The following is a 17,006-nucleotide window of genomic DNA, read 5'->3' as shown; positions in this document are numbered from 1 at the left end:
TGTGAGTTTTTCTCCTTCTCCCTACAGTCTGTCTAACTGCAGTATTAGAGAGGAAGGCTGTGCTGCTCTGTGTTCAGCTCTGATGTCAAACTCCTCATCACACCTGAGAGAGCTGAATCTGTACCACAATGAACCAGGAGACTCAGGAGTGAAGCAGCTCTCTGCTCTACTGGAGGATCCACACTGTACACTGGAGAAACTAGAGTGAGTTAATGACTTACTGACTCTTTATACACACACACACACACACACAAACACACACTCTCTGCCACTCTCTCTGTCACACACCCAGTCAAAAGATTCTCTCTCTCTCTCTCTCTCTCTCCCTCTCTCTTTCTCACACACAGCCAATATCATCTCTCTCACTCACTTCAGTTCCATTCAATATAGCTTTATTAGCATGGCTGTATAAGGTACAGTGTTGCCAAAGCATAACAAAAATGATAACCATAACAATAACATTGACAAACAACAAATAACAATAATAATATATATGACAACATTTAGGAAAATTTAGGAAAGTTATCATTGTAATTATTTACATTCTGAAATTGGGGGGGGGGGGGGGGGGGGGGGGGGGTGTTTCCCATCGTCTTTCAGGCTGTGGCATGTGGTTACATATTTAGCAGCGAGGGGGCGCTGTGTCCCCCACCTAGAATGATTTTTTGTTGTTCAGTTTGAGTTAATGTTTGGAAGTTTGTGATTATCTGTATGAACTTGTGTGTGTAAATTTCTATCTCTCTCTCTGTCACACACACAGTCAATATCTTCTCTCACACACACACACACCACACCTACAAACACACACACACACAAACACAAATATACACACACACAGACACACACGCACAAATATATACACACACACACACGCGCGCACACTGTGGTTGAAATTCTGTAAACCTTAAATGTTGAGCACAATAAAAGTCAGAAGCAGTTGGGTAAGGTAATAAAGTAAAATGAATTTATTAAGCAAGTATGGATTAATCCAGAGATCTCAGTTACACACACACAAGGCGTCTACAAAAGAGAGATAATTCCCCTCCCAGAACTCTCAGATTTTATACTCATAATCCATAGCACACAAGGTGTTCACGAGGTGAACATGAGGTGATCACAAGATAATTAAATTAATATGATTGGATAAACTTGACATAATTCACACATGATTGGACAAATGTATATTGGCCCCTCCCCTCATGCTCCATCCACGCTTGGTGATCTCATGATGGTCTGAGAGACGACGTGGCCACTTCCATGTTGAGACTAGGAGACCAGCTGGTGTCTCCAGTGTGGATCAGAGTGAGGTCACCATAGGAACATCAGGAACCCAGAGTGGACCAATCACGAGACAGAGGAAAGACAGTACAATTATAAGGCCTACTGAGCCACACCAGACACTGAATGACTTCACTGTCCTACTTACATGATTAACACACTTATATGGGTAAAGTGCACTAGCATATACATTTATCATGTGACTATTGTGATTAACATATACTAATAAAGCATAGCATCAAGGAAAATGTTAGATTTTCTGTTCTGCTGAATATACACACAGTGTCTGTGTTTGTGTTCCCATGTGTGTTGATGTGTAAGTGTGAGTTTTTCTCCTTCTCTCTACAGTCTGTCTGGCTGCAGTATTAGAGAGGAAGGCTGTGCTGCTCTGTTTTCAGCTCTGAAGTCAAACCCCTCATCACACCTGAGAGAGCTGAATCTGTCTGGCAATGAACCAGGAGACTCAGGAGTGAAGCAGCTCTCTGCTCTACTGGAGGATCCACATTGTACACTGGAGACACTAGGGTGAGTTACTGACTTACTGACTCTTTATACAGGGCTCTAAATTAACTTTTTTGACCACTAGCCAATGTGGCTAGTAACTCTCTAAAGTTACCGGCCAATCAGAACTTCAACTAGCCAAATTTTATGCGATAAAAATAAGAGAAATGAGTACCACTGAATGCATTTGATAATTTTATTAACATTGCATGAAAAACATATCATAATATATACACCGAAATATTATTATATCAGATATTATTTGACTTCAGAGCTCTTCTTCAGAAGTGGCATTGGAATCCGAGCTACTCTGATTTTTTGCGGCACGTTTGCACACAAAGTTAGGCCTGCGTGAGCGCACCCCATCAGCATGCTATATATCCATGGCTTTGGACGGGTCAAAGTTAGTTATGTCAGGTGAGCACAACTGTATTTTCAAGAGGTCAGAGAGGGTATCATCTTTAAGGCATGAGCGCCAGTCACTTTTCACCTGCTTCATGACACTGAACCCTCTTTCGCAGTCAGCTGTTGTTGCAGGGATTGTGAGGAGATCATCAAAAAGATCGAGGATATCAGGACACCGATGTCGCAGCATTCTGTTCACAGTAGGCCAGGTCTTCTCATAATTTTCTGTAGCAGGGTGAGACAGACAATATGCATTATGCACTTGCAATGACACCTTTTCTGATTCAACTTTAGTTATTAAAAGATGGCATCAAATTTGGATTGCCTTTAAAAAATGACATTTACTCTGTTCTTCCAATCAATACTGACTTCACGTTCCATTATACTACACACTGCTTCAGGTATATTTGTAGCATCTGGCTTTGAGACAGCTTTTACCCCAACAAAATCAACTTTGACCTTTCCCTCACTGGAACTCCTAACGTAAACCATTTCTTCTTCCATCACTGCACTGTCCAGGGATCCATCTGACATGACCGAGATGAACTTGCCATCTGATAATCTTGCCCTCATATTTCTTCTCTCATCCTCTGCAATGTAGTGAATAAACTCTTTTGCCTGGTAGGCATTTGTGTATGTCTCTCCTATGTTCAAGCCTTTCTTCCTGTCCACCCTGAAATTATTTTTCACTAATAGTGACTAAATAGTAGCATGTAGCATAATAGTAACTAATAGTAACCACTAATAGTAGCATGTAGCATAGAAGCACTCTGAATAGTAAAGAATAGTAATATGAATAGTAACGGTAATTTACTTACTCACACATCCATTCGAAGTCGGTGAAAGGCCTGCCTTTTTTCTGAGGGCGTGGACATTTCGAAAAAGTAACTGCATCTTTTCCATCTCCGATGCGTTCAATAAAGTGAGGCTTCTCCCAGCAAGGCTCTCTTCGATAGGACCTGTCTTTGCAGCCTTAATTCGTAGGCTCTCCTGATGGCTTTGTGCTTTCTCATGGTCCTTTATAGATTCTATTTTAAAATTATTGGTTCCAACCACAAAATTGTTCGTTTTATTCTTTTCTTTACCGTAAGTGCGGCAATTTTGACAAAACATTAGCACATTTTCATTGTCGAACACTAGCCATTCACGGCCCGTCAGCCATTTGGCATTAAATTTTCTTTTTTTATTTTCCCTTTCCTCATCACCTGCATTGTTCCTCTTCTCGCTCCTCTTCTCCCCCCCAGCTGCTCCAAGTCCCAACCACCGCCGCATTTAGTTTAATAGTTAGCCTAAAGTACACGTTAACGGTAACTACCTCTTGAAGTCTGTTAACACCACGAAGTACGTTCAGTGGCGTTAGCGTTCGTTTCCATGGTTTCACGCGGTCTCACGTTTCACTGCAAACCGCGCGCAGCCAATTGGCGTGTAATATCATGACGTAGCTAAGGCATGTAGTAGGGATGCAAATGATTAATCGACTTTCGATTAATTGTCGATTAAGACGTTACTCGATCAAAATGTATTAATCACGATTAATCATTAGAGAGCGCTCCTGTATTAACTTGAACAGAGCGTAAGAACGAGAGGTGAACACGTGTCGCGAAAGACCAGAGTGGAAAACAAAATGAAGCGGGCGAAAAGACGTGCGGTGTGGGACCATTTTGAAGCGTGTTCGGGAAACGAGGCAGAAACTGCGTAATCCAGAAAATCCCAAGGAGGGAAACTTTATTTTCCACGCAACTCAAACAACAGCACTGTTCTCTTCCCCTCCCCTGGCGCGCACAGGCGCCGCTCTCCCAGTGTCACTTAAAGGGCCAAGTGCCTGTCTGTTAGGGAACTCGCTGCGAGGAGTAGTAGTCGCTACAATTTCAACATTGTTAATTTAGGCAAAGAAGTCAAATGTTCTGTGTGTAATGCGGTATTGAAGTACAACAGTTCCACTAGCTCACTCAATTATCATTTGAACACCATGCATGCAGCTGTCCTGCATATCACCAGTCAACCTAAAATCACAGCTACACTGGGAAGGCGAGCGTTTTCGAAGCTCGCTACAAAAAAATACGAGTGAGCTAAAAACAAAGCTATCTACTGCTACTACTGTAGCCCTTACAACAGATTGTTGGACGGCTCTAACAACAGAAAGTTACATTACTGTGACGTGCCACTACACTGACGAGAACTGGCAGCTAAAATCTGCAGTGCTGATTACGACGAACATGTCGGATAGACACACCGCTGACAGTTTAACTGACAAGCTCAATGATGTTGTGGAAACTTGGGCACTCTCCGGTCGCATTACAGCATGTGTTCACTACAAAGCTAGAAACATTGTCCAAACATGGGCTCAATAATATTCTGTTTGGCTCTCTATTTAATTTCTTTTTTTTAAACATTTTTTTTAATGTCTAATGTTTCAAATTGAACTGAGCCAGTCCTTAATTTATTCCTTTTTTAAAATGAAAGAATGTATTTTGTTATACCATAAAAATTTCCTCATGCATAATTACTTGAGCAATATATAATATAATACAATATAATTATCATAATATAATATATACTTTTTGAACAAAGTGTTTTAACTACACTGCTCAAAAAAATAAAGGGAACACTTAAACAACACAATGTAACTCCAAGTCATCCACACTTCGTGTTCAGATAGGAAGCAACACTGATTGTGAATCAATTTCAACTGCTCTTGTGCAAATGGAACAGACAACAGGTAGAAATGAGAGATTTTCAACTGATTTCAAAGATTTTTATTAATTGAGATCTAGGATGTGTTATTTTAGTGTTCCCTTAATTTTTTTGAGCAGTATATTTAGCTGATATTTTTTAAAGCCCTATTGAAACACTGAAATTCAGGTGAAAAACGCCGCTTATCGATTAATCGAAAGTCGATCGATAAGATCAGTCAACTAACGATTAATGAATTAATCGATAATTTGCATCCCTAGCATGTAGTGTTCATGGGAAATGTAGAAAGTACTGCCAGGGGATAAATGAGTGAGAACGGAGACTTGTGTATCATACATGATGTAATGTCTCCTGCATCACTGGCCAAATTGGCTAGTAAGTTTTTTTTAGCACCCGCCAAAATGATTTTTTACCCGCATTTGGCGGGTTGGCGGGTGTTAATTTAGAGCCCTGTCTTTATACACACACACACACACACACACACAGGATCCACACTGTACACTGGAGACCCTACAATGAGTGTTTACACTGATTGAGTTTGTGTATAGAGTGTGATGACTGTGTTCATGTCTGATTCTGTCCTATTCTCTGTCTTACAGTATCTGACCGCTTCAGTGGAGACACTGAAGTTGATCTGACCTGATCTGAGTCTCATATACAGAGAAGGACGACCACACACACACACACACACACACGTGATTGTGATGATATTTTTATATTTTTGTTTTATGTTCTCCAAGTTCATAACCATCAACACTGTGAGAGGTGGAATAAGTGGAATTATAACAATATGAAAGTGAACCAGGAACTGTGTGTGTGAAGATAATGTTGTGTATTTTACTCCAATCTTCAATAAAATGTAGTCTGAAGGTAATAAATGTATATGAATTAAACATGTAAAGCCCCGTGTAGACCATAATTTAACCTTTAATACAGGTATTGACATCAGTTCATCCATAAACACTTTATCATTTCAATGTTTCTTTTGTCCACAAATCACCAGATGAAAATCAGAATCACTATTTCGCCAAGGAATTTGTCTTGGTGTTGGCCCACAAGTAAGACTTGACACATACTAGACGACAAGACAACACACAGACTATACAAGAGATATATACAGAATAGATATGTAATAAATATGCTATAAACAGTTGTGCAGTTGTATTAACAGTAAAATGCCAAGGGGTGGTATAATGTTTTGCACAAATGCTGTTTGACAGAAAATGTCATCATGTCCATTAAGGTAGGTGGAGAAGAAATTGAGTGTAGTAAGTGGCATAAGGGGTTTAAGGTGCAGATGGACTGGTTCTGTTGCTGAGTGCTACAGCTCTGGGGAAAAAGCCATTCGCGTGCCTGGTTGTGCTGGTTTTGATGGCCCTGAATCTTCTGCCAGAGGGGAGTGGTTGGAAGATGTGATATCCAGGATGAGAGGGCTCAGAAGTTATTTTTCCTGTCTGTCTATTGACCCTGCTGTGGTAGATGTCCTGAAGTGATGGCAGGCTGCAACCGATGATCTTCTCCGCTGTCCTGACTATATACTGCAGTCTGGTTCGTTCCTGCGAGGTGGACGAGCCAAACCAGATGGTTATGGATGAAGTCAGAACAGCTTCGATGATCGCTGTGTAGAACTGTACCATCAGATTCTGCGGGAGGTTGAATTTCTTCAGCTGTCTCAGAAAGTACATTCTTTGCTGAGCTTTCTTGGCAAGGGTCACTGTGTTCCTCTCCCACTTCAGGTCTCTGGATATGGTGGTACCCAGGAACTTTAGGGACTCCACTGTGGAAACCTCGGAGCCATTGACAATCAGTGGGGGAGGGGGGAGGGGTTGCATCTGATGTCTATCACCTGTTACGACTCTGTCTAATGTAGCAGATCAAGTGTCTATTCAAATATTACGAGACACGGGGGCTGCACAATCATTTATCCTTTAGTCAGTTCTGCCATTTTCAGGTTTGTCTGCTTGTGGATCGAATATTCTGATCCAAGGGATTGAATTAAGCGTATGTAGAGTTGAATTAGGTGTATGTAGGGTTGAATTAGGTGTATGTAGGGTTGAATTAAGCGTATGTAGAGTTGAATTAGGTGTATGTAGGGTTGAATTAAGCGTATGTAGAGTTGAATTAGGTGTATGTAGGGTTCCTCTGCATAATGTTCATCTTAAATCTCAGTTAGTGACGGGTGAAGTGAGGGCAGGAATTCAATCTCAATTTCCTATGAAGGGAGTTCATTTTCTTTTGGGGAATGATTTGGCAGGGGGTAAAGTGAATCCTGTGCCTGAGGTTATAGATGAACCTGTGTCATCTGTTTCGTTGGATCCTGTTTGTGTAGTGACTCGTGCGCAAGCACACAAATTTGCAGATCAAATTGATCTCTCTGAGACAGTTTTTGCTTCATCCAATCCTGGTACGGGGACAAAGGTTGATTGTGAAGTTCTGATATATAAAGTATTGGATGGTGACGCAAGTGAAATAGATTTGGGGTTAGAGGTAAAGTTCGGACGGGAGTCATTAATTGAGGAACAGTGTAAAGATTCTTCTTTAAACTGTTGTAGGAGGAATTGTAGGAGGAATTGCCACAACATGTTGTAACATACTTCCACCAGAATGGGCTATTGTTGAGAAAATGGTCCCCTTCACACGAGACAACGGAGTGGAATGCTATTTATCAGCTTGTTGTTCCTACCAGCTATAGGCAGCAGATACTTAGTCTAGCTCAGGGGTCTCCAACACGTCGCTCGCGAGCTACCAGTAGCTCGCCACCCCTTTCCGAGTAGCTCGCCAAAGGGCCAATGAATTACATATAAATTTGTAAACCTAATTGGTCCCATCGAGAAATCTACTTAAATTTATGTCCAATCAAAATTCACAGTTGTCCCTCCCCTTCTAACACTAAATGATTATTCGCCAATTATACAACAGTTAGTTCACAATCTGGCTGGTTGAGAAGTGTTCTAACCCTGCAGATATGTGTGATAACAGCACGGTATTCTCATTCTCTGTATCACTCCGCGGACACATTGTCAAGTAACGGCATGTATGTATTCACGATAACACACTCCCTCTCGTGTTCTATTGCTCAATTAGCTGCCAATCAAAAAGTTAGTCGTGAGTCGCCCGCGGGCTTGTTTTAAAAATAGCTCACTATAGTGCAATGCCGAAGCGCTGCATCGTTTATGTTTTTGCTACTATTATAGATTGTCCGCGGTTGCTAGCGGTCTTCCCGCTTAGCAATTGACACTCGCACACGCAACTTTCGCCCCCCCCGGTAGCCCTCCGCAATAACTGGTATCCAAGAAGTAGCTCCCAGTTCCAAAATGGTTGGAGACCCTTGGTCTAGCTCATGACCATGTAATGTCTGGTCACCTGGGAATCTGAAAGACTTATCATAGAATCTTGCGTTATTTCTTTTGGCCAAGTCTGAAACGTGATGTTGTAGCTTACTGTCGTTCATGTCATGCCTGTCAAGTTGCTGGTAAGCCAAATCAAACCATTCCATTGACTCCTCTCCATCCGATTCCTGTGTTGGGGGCACCATTTGAACAGCTTATTATTGACTGTGTTGGACCCCTACCTAAAACCAAGTCTGGTAATATGTATTTGCTTTCTCTCATGTGCACAGCTACCCGATACCCTGAGGCTATACCTCTACGCAACCTGAAAGCAAAAGGTATCGTGAAAGCGTTAGATTCTTCTCTACGTTTGGGCTACCCAAACGCATTCAGACTGATCAGGGATTAAACTTCACTTTGCGTTTGTTTAATCAAGTGATGCAATTGTTACAAATTGAACATGTATGTCAAGTGCTTACCATCCCAAGTCTCAGGGTGCACTTGAACGATTTCACCAAACGTTTAAAGCCATGTTGCGCAAGTATTGTCTGACCTCGGGAAGAGAATGGGATGAGGGTGTTCCATTTCTGTTATCTGCCATAAGAGATTCAGTGCAGGAATCTTTGGGATTTAGTCCAGCAGACTTGATTTTTGGTTATTCAGTGCGTGGGCCATTAAAACTACTCAGAGAAAAATTGGTTGCAGATGACCAGAAGAGCAGTAATATTTTAGAATACGTGAGTGATTTCCATGAACGATTACATCATGCTAATCATGTTGCAAAAGCAACTTTGTCATCGGTCCAGTCAAACATGTCTTTTGATAAAAGGACAGTACACAGAGAACTCTGTAAGTGTAACGTAGCTCGCGCTGCGTAGCAAGGGGATGGACACAAATGCTGAGAAGAGTGAGATTTATTAAAGGGCATACCATCATCAGAGTCAGAAAACCAGTCCGGGTTCATCACGGGAGGGCAGTCAGAAAAACAGGCATACACGGGCATGACGCACACAGGGAATCACCGACAAGGCAGGGAAACACAGAGAACACGAGTAACAGACAATCGGAATCAAGACTGGAACACACCACGAACAACCAAGATAACTGTTGTGGGCTAACGACACGTCTCTATCGCCTCAGCCCAGCGTGTTTGTTTGCTGCAGGAGAAAACCACCAAACCAAGCCACCAAACAATTGTTGCAATGCTTATAAAAAGGCTTTTATTAAAACAGAGATATATCTTGGGGAGATCTCGGAGGCACAAGCAATAACTGTGCATCAGAGAATTCCAACCAGTATTTGTTACATGCAGTCTTTATATACTATTTTCTCCACCCCTCAAACCCACAAATCTTCTTCTATGCCTTACATGGTATTGTTATTCAAACAAACAAGACTTTTCTCTTTGTTTTCCAACCCAACATCTCTTATGCATATGGTTCCTGTCTCTGGACGGTTAGGTCGACGAGAGGTCAACATGCATCAGAATGCCATAAATTCATATTTCACCAGAGTCAGCATTATTAGGTCTCCACCTCTTGCTTGTGCAATCATCTTCTCGTTTTCACTCTTTACACAGTATGATTTCGCAAGGCCTTTTCCAGGGTTCATATCTTGGACGCATCTAAAACAGTAGTTACATTTAATTCCTAGATTATGTTTAAAAGGTAAGCAAGATATATTGTTGCTAGTGCTATTGCTAAGCAAAAAACCCCAATCACAACATAACCAAACAACCAAAATATCCGACAAAGGACAAGGGAGACTCAGGGCTATAAAACAAGAACTGATAACAAGGAACAGGTGATAATAATGATACGGGCGTGGAAACTAACAAGGAAACACGGAGACAAACGAGCAGGGCGGGACGAACAGGCAGGGAACACAGACACGAGGGAACCCGGAGTGACAGCCAAAGGAGGGGGCGCAGCAAAAAGAGGTTGAGTATCTTTTGGAAAATGGTTTGGCTACACCTAGCATTAGCTCTTGGAGTTCGCCCTGTCTACTAGTGCCTAAGCCTGATGGTACTAGTAGATTTTGTACTGACTATCGAAGAGTCAACGCAGTTACTAAACCCGATTCCTTCCCTTTGCCAAGAATGGAGGATTGCATCGATAGATCTAATATTGGCAAGTAACCCCTGTAGCATCTGAGATTTCTGCATTTGTGACGCCTGATCATTTCCTTCAATATTCCGTGATGCCATTTGGCTTAAGAAATGCACCTGCGACTTTCCAGAGGTTGATGTGGAAAGTATTGGCGAACGTGGAAAATTGTGAGATATATCTAGATGATGTGGTGGTGTATTCGTCTAGTTGGGATGATCACATGACGAACCTCAGAAAGGTTTTTAGTCACTTACAAGATGCCAAACTTACATTAAATCTTGCAAAGTGTGAATTTGGTAAGGCCGGAGTGTCTTATTTGGGAAAGCTGGTTGGGCAAGGTGAAGTATGTCCTCTTGCAGCCAAAGTACAGGCCATTATTGATTTTCCGGTACCCGCTTCAAAACGTGATCTTCGGCAATTTTTAGGTATGGCAGGGTATTACCGTGGGTTTTGCAAAAATTTCACTAGTGTGGCTGCACCCTTGACGGATTTATTAAAACATTCACAGACACTGCTGTGGACCATAGATTGTGACCTTGCTTTTAAGGCCATCAAATCTCTCTTGTGCAGTACACCAGTCCTGACTGCTCCTGATTTCACAAAACCTTTTAAACTGGATGTTGATGCCATTGCTTATGGAGCTGGTGCTGTTCTCTTACAGGACGATGAGCAAGGAGTTGAACATCCTGTATGTTATTTCTCAAAAAAGGTTTTGAGACATCAGGTTGGTTATAGCACTATTGAAAAATAGGCCCTCTTAATGGCTTTGCAGCACTTTGAGGTATATTTGGGTTCCAGTGTGTTGCCTGTTGAGGTTTATACAGACCATAATCCGTTAATATTCTTGACAAGGATGCGAAATACAAATCAGCGGTTGATGAGATGGTTTTTAATGATTCAGGATTTCAATTTGGAGGTTCACCACAAGAAAGGTACTGAGAACATCGTAGCAGACGCCTTATCGAGAGTATAAGACTTCCTAAACGTATTTGAAAGCATTATTAAAATAACTCAGGTCATGTATAAATTAAAGCAAAATGTGAGTTTTGTTTTTCTTTATTTTGGGTGGGGGAGTGTGTAACGCAGCATAAGCTGCGGAGTGAGGGGACGGAGACAAATGCTGAGAAGAGTGAGATTTATTAAAGGACATTCCATATTCGTCGTCGCTGAAGCAATCCGGGGTCATAACAGGAGGGCAGTCCGAATAACATGCATACACGGGCATACTGACAACAGGGAAACACTGATAAGGCTGGGAGACACAGAGAACTTAAACAACGGGCGATGAGTAAACAAAAATTAGAACATACCACGAACAACCAAGAACATCTGACGAAGGACATGGGAGACTCAGGGACTAATACACACAGAACTGAAAACAAGGAACAGGTGACGACAATGATCCAGGGGCGTGGTAGGTATTGGGGAATCACGGAGACAAACGAGCAGGGCGGGATGAACAGGCAAGGAACACAGACACGAGGGAATCCAGAGTGACGGCTAAGGGAGGGGGGCGTGGCCATACATGACAGAGTGTTACGACTCTGTCTAATTGCATACCTTGGAGTTGTTTTGTTGCAGGTTAATAAGGAGTGTTCTTGGATTGGCTACCCCTAGGAGGTGACCATCTATAAAGAGGATCCAAGATGGCCCAAGAAGAAGAGAGAGGCGGGGCTTTGTTTCGGACTTGTTGCTTGTTGGTGGTTCTGGCTTTCCGAAGTGGACCTGATTGTTGTCCCTGATTGTTATCTCTTGTTGTGTGCTCTACTGTGGGTGAGATCCAAGATATAGGTTGTATTGGTTGATTATTTTTATGGTAGTGGAAAATTGTGGTGGAGTCTTTGTATTGGATGTTCATTTGTTGGAGGTTTGTTTGTTTATTTGTTTTTTTGTCTATTCTGTTTTTTTTATATACACATATATTTCAGTAGTAAGCTGCTTTGTTTCTTTAATTGAATTGTCTTCATTATTATTATTATTATCTGTCTATTTTCCGTTGTATTAAGCACAGATGTGACCCGTTAAAAAGCACAAAGACAGTGACTTGACGCTGGTTATTGAGTTAAAGTATCTAAGCACACAAGAATGTACTCGGGAAGCCAGAAATACACCCAACGCCGTTAGTTTTATATTATTTTGCAGTCTGTCCTAATACAGACACACACACACACAAGCAGTGCAAATTAACATACTGTTACAAAATATTAACATAGTAATACAGACACACACACACACACAGTGTGCAGTAAAAAGGCTAGACACACACACACACACACACATAAAAGCAGTGCAAACTAATATAATGATTCAAAACATTAACATAGTAATACAGACACCCACACAGTATGCAGTAAAAAGGCTAAAATACTAGACAATAAGTAGACATACATACATACACATAGCAGGAGAAGGGACAGTCAGTGGTCAAGTAGTTGGATGTAATATGTAAGGTGCAAGGGTAAAGTGCATGGTGCATCATGATAGGAATGGATTGTTCATAGGTAACATTGGAATGTTCATGTAGTTCTCATCAGTGTGTTGATGAGTCTGATGGCTTGTGGGAAGAAGCTGTTTCCCAGTCTGCTAGTACGGGACCGCAGGCTACGGTAACGCTTCCCTGATGGGAGTATTGAAAACAGTGTGTGTGCTGGTGTGTTGGATCTTTGGTGATGTTCATTGCTCTCTTGAAGCAGTGTGAGGTGTACAGATCCTTGATGGCTGGTAAGGGTGATCTGATGATCTTTTCTGCAGTCCTCACCACCCTCTGTAGTGCCTTCTTGTCTGCAGATAGACAGCTGCCATGCCAGACAGAGAGGTTGCTGGTCAGGGTGCTTTCAATGGCACCTCTGTAGAAGGTGGTGAGTGCGGATGTGGGCAGGTCGGCCCTTCTCATCCTCCGCAGGAAGTGGAGTCGTGTCTGTGCTTTCTTGACCAGGGCGGTGGTGTTTGTAGATCATGTGAGATCATCTGTGATGTGCACTCCCAGGAACTTTGTGCTTTTCACAGACTCCACAGCACTGCCATTGATGATGAGTGGGATGTGTGTTTGTCGTTTTTTCCTGAAGTCCACAGTTATTTCTTTTGTTTTGTTGACGTTGAGAAGCAGGTTGTTCTTCTCACACCAGTTAATAAGTTGCTGTACCTCCTCTCTGTATGCTGAGTCATCGTTGTCTGTGATGAGACCCACCACTGTTGTGTCATCGGCAAATTTGATGATGTGATTTGTTTCAAATCTGGCACAGCAGTCGTGGGTCATCAGCGTGAACAGCAGGGGAGATAGCACACATCCCTGCGGCACCCCGGTGTTTATGATGGTGGTCGCAGAGGAGTTATTGCCAACTCTGACTGTCTGTGGTCTATTTGTGAGAAAGTGCAGCAGCCAATTGCACTTAACAATAGTGCTGATGCCTATTTGACTCAGCTTGTTCACCAGGTGTTGGGGGATGACAGTGTTGAACGCAGAGCTGAAGTCAGTGAACAGCAGCCGTGCATGTTTTTGTTCTCCAGATGAGCCAGGCATAGATGGAGTGCTGTTGCTATGGCGTCATCAGTGGAGCGCTTGGGGCGATATGCAAATTGATATGGGTCCAGAGTAGTGGGGATGGTGGATGTTAAGTGGGCCTTTACAAGTCTTTCAAAGCACTTCATCATGATGGAAGTGAGTGCTATGGGTCTGTAGTCATTAAGTGATGATGATGGTGACTTTTTGGGTAGTGGTACGATGGTTGTAGCTCTGAAGCTTGCTGGTATGATGGCTTTGTTCAGAGAGATGTTGTAGATGTCTGTGAGGGCGTCGGTGAGTGAGTCAGCACAGTCTCTGAGCACACGCCCGGGTATGTTGTCTGGGCCTGCACACACTGGTATTGTAAAAAATAAACTAGCTTCTTAACGAAGGACATATCCAACAAATAAATTCCACACTAGTGGACGGGACTATTAACGTTTTTTAATCCACCTAGCAAGCAGGAGAAATCCACCGAACACAATGCGAGACGAAATCTCCACAAAACACAAATCCCTCCCTATATATGTATATGCCAATTTGCATCTGGAATGTGCTAGATCATTCAGCCAAACAGAATCACCAACCTTGTATGTCACATACTTTACATTTTTGTCATACTGTGTTTTTTGTTGAGCATGAGCATAATTGTGTTGTTCCTGACTCAACTTATAGACACACTGTAGTCTCCTACAGACTGGCATAGTCTGCTGGAGAACCCAGGGAAGCACCTGATTCCTCAATAGGGACCGAAAAGAGAAGATGAACCGGCAATCTTGCTTCTCGTCCTTGTGCAAGGAAGAATGGAGAATATCCTGTGCTAGTGTGAACACTAGTGTTGTAGGAAAGCTGTATGGAGGGTAATCTCATGTCCCATGGTTCAGTTTGCTGGTACAGACACTTAGTAAGCTGATCCTTTAGGTGTGGTCCTAGATTTAGTCACACCTAACTTGGAACACAGGTCTTTGATTAAATCAGCTTCAAACTGTCTTCCTTGATGTAGACAGTGATGTAGACTCAGTGATGTACTGCTCAAAAATGATTTGTGCAGCAGTTACCGCTCTTTGATCTTTCATTGGATACAAGTTCACACATTTTGTGAAATAATCCTGAATGACAAGGACACATCTGTTCCCAGAAGGTGTGACAGGGAGCTCAGTAATGTCTGCAGCCACTTTTTGGAATGGACGATTAGCATGAATTGTCTGCAGCGGGGCCAGATTTTGAGGAACAGGCATAGATCTAGACTGACATGCAATACAGTGCTGACAATATTTTCAATGTCCCTAGCCATAAATGGTCAATAGAAATGTTCTCTGGCCCTTGTGAGGGTCTTTTTATGACCAAGGTGTCCAAGCGAGAGATGTCCATGTAAAAACTGCAGTACTTCAGGAAGAAGGTTGTGTGAACAACAATGTGAAGGGGGGAGACTCACCGGGTTTCTCAGCAGAGATGGTACATTGTTCCATTCTGCACCCGCAGTCTGTTGAACTGTCGCCAATACACGTTTAGTTCAGGTGAACTTTTCTTCATATGCCTCCCTGGGGGACGGTTTCTTTTCTCCAGCAACTCTCACACTGCTTTCAGTGTGACATCATCCTTCTGACACTGAGAAATGTCCCTTGAGAAAGTCTGAGAAAGATTGAAGACAGAGTGAGATGTTTGTGTGTTTTGGGTGTGGGAGGTGGGGTGGAGGTTGATGTTCTGTAGGACTCTCAAGGCTGGTGTCTCAGAGGTGTGAAATCCCCATTTGGACGCCTAGAATTTGAGTCTGCATCTCCATGTCTTGTACTATCTCTGTGTTTAATAGTCCAATCATGCACATCCAGCTCTAAGACCCAACGTGTTCTGTGTCCTGTGGGGTCTCGGTCAATAGACGTCCTGCTGAAACTGAGTACAGGACCATGATCAGTGAATATTACAAAGGGACACCCTGTAGGTAGTGTGAGAAATGTCAGACTGACCACACAATCGCCCACCACTCTCCATCAAACGTAGACCTGTTTCGTTCAGTGGCATTTAATACATGGCTGGCATAGGCCACTACCTTCTCAACTCCATTGTTCTCTTGGGCCAGAATAGAGCCGAATGCATCATGCATCTGTGTAACGTACAAAGGGGAGGAAGGAAGTTATGGCGCATGCGCACGCAGCGACAGGCAGTGAATGAGGTTGGCGTCCTGTGTGTTTGTCTGTTTTTATCTGTTTTTAAGTCGTAAATGTCCCGATGTTTGTTTAAATAAGTCTGTCTAAGTAACTAGTCCTGAAAACAACGACATCAATGAAAAATGGAACTGTTTTACCCGATTGTAATCTGGATTCTGGTATCCTGCCTGCTGTTTTCCCAAGACGTGAAGGCCCAAACAAGAATCTTGTACAGCCGAGATCAGCTGCTTCAACTTCGCACAGAAAGCGTGCCTAATAGTTCAGATACAGGTCTACGTCTACATTTGCCAGACTGTATAAGAAAAGATCATAAGCCCGAACGTTCGATATGGCAGAGGAAAAAGAGAAAGCGGGGCAAACGCGGAGGGGTCCGGCTACGTCTGAAGAAACAATGCCTGAAAAGGATCCCCCTACCAACAATGATACTGGGGAATGTTCAGTCCCTAAGGAATAAGATTGACGAGCTGCAGGGAAACGTCCGGCTACACAAGGACTTTGGGGAATGCTGTGTTTTGGCTTTCACGGAGACCTGGTTGTCCAACTGCGACCAGGACCGCGATTTGTGGATTGACGGCTTCGGAACGCCTATTCGGACGGACAAGAATGCCAACGTAACGGGGAAGACACACGGCGGTGGGGTATGTGTATACCTAAACAAACGTTACTGTACCTCTGTGACTGTTAGAGAAAACATATGTTTACCTGATATTGAGCTTCTGTCCGTGTCAATCTGCCCATTCTATCTGCCACGAGAGTTCCCTCAAATCTTTCTGACAGTGGTGTACATCCATCCCAAGGCAAATGCTGCCACAGCCTGTAATGTCATTTTGGATGTTACCCAAAAACTTCAATCACTCTCACCCGACGCTCCGAATTTTATTTTAGGTGATTTTAATCATGTCACCCTTAAAAAGACAATGAGAGATTTTTATCAGTATGTCACCTGTCCAACCAGACGGGGAAAGACACTGGATCTCTGTTATGGCTCGGTGAAGGACGCTTACAAATCGATTGCACTGCCCCC

The 17,006-nt window shown here is 42.7% G+C and overlaps 1 protein-coding gene across 1 annotated transcript in view; it reads left to right on the top strand.

Annotated features, from left to right (window-relative positions):
• LOC143491502 (NACHT, LRR and PYD domains-containing protein 3-like) overlaps positions 1-17,006 on the top strand; it is a 115,677-nt gene that overhangs the window by 53,273 nt on the left and 45,398 nt on the right. The window contains exon 10 of the mRNA XM_076990565.1: positions 28-204. Coding sequence (XP_076846680.1) covers positions 28-204 — 177 coding nt within the window. The remainder of the gene's footprint in view (positions 1-27; positions 205-17,006) is intronic.

This window comes from Brachyhypopomus gauderio, unplaced genomic scaffold (assembly GCF_052324685.1).
Source record: "Brachyhypopomus gauderio isolate BG-103 unplaced genomic scaffold, BGAUD_0.2 sc76, whole genome shotgun sequence".
NCBI classification, from domain to species: Eukaryota; Metazoa; Chordata; class Actinopteri; order Gymnotiformes; family Hypopomidae; genus Brachyhypopomus; species Brachyhypopomus gauderio.
This window is presented reverse-complemented; position numbering and strand designations above follow the sequence as displayed.